The 500-nt window shown below is 45.4% G+C and overlaps 1 protein-coding gene across 5 annotated transcripts in view; it reads right to left on the reverse strand.

Annotated features, from left to right (window-relative positions):
- Nucleotides 1–500, reverse strand: part of dpf3 (double PHD fingers 3) — a 25,416-nt gene that overhangs the window by 7,695 nt on the left and 17,221 nt on the right. For all 5 annotated transcript variants that reach the window (XR_004336047.1, XR_004336048.1, XM_032542214.1 and 2 more), the window contains exons 4-5: nucleotides 291–424; nucleotides 61–156 (exon numbers count right to left, since the gene is read on the reverse strand). Coding sequence is in view for 3 of the 5 variants with exons in the window: in XM_032542214.1 (XP_032398105.1) it covers nucleotides 61–156; nucleotides 291–424 (230 nt within the window). In the remaining 2 variants the exon portion in view is untranslated. The remainder of the gene's footprint in view (nucleotides 1–60; nucleotides 157–290; nucleotides 425–500) is intronic.

Genomic DNA, 500 nt, shown 5'->3' on the forward strand with positions numbered 1-500 from the left:
ACACACACACAAATGTGTGTACCTGTGTACATGCTGTGTCTCTGTCTATGTGACACTCACTTTGCCTCTGTTTCTGTTCTTTCTCTTTGGAGTATCCATGTCAAAGTCTTCGTCATCATGGAGACCGTCCCCATTTTCTTCCGCCTCCAGAACTCTCTTTTGAGCACAAACACACACAGACAGACAGTGGGAGGGTTAGGTAAAAGTATAAATATGCCAGTGGGTTACTATTTTGACAATAAACATACCACTCTACATAATGCACACATTATAATAGTATAATAAAATACCTGTATTTCCAGCAACGTGTCTTCCTCCTTACAGATGTTGTTTTTTTTCTCCAGCAGACTGTCCCCCCTCAGGAGGGCCTCCAAAGCTGTGGCCTCCCCTGGGGGCCCCTCGCGCTTAGGGGCTAGTTCTGCTTCTGACGAGGTAGTGGCAGAAGAGAATAAGAAAAAGCATTTGATGAGGCAGGTGTGTGTGTGTGTGTGTGTGTGTGT

The sequence above is a fragment of the Etheostoma spectabile genome, chromosome 18, assembly GCF_008692095.1.
Source record: "Etheostoma spectabile isolate EspeVRDwgs_2016 chromosome 18, UIUC_Espe_1.0, whole genome shotgun sequence".
Lineage (NCBI taxonomy): Eukaryota > Metazoa > Chordata > Actinopteri > Perciformes > Percidae > Etheostoma > Etheostoma spectabile.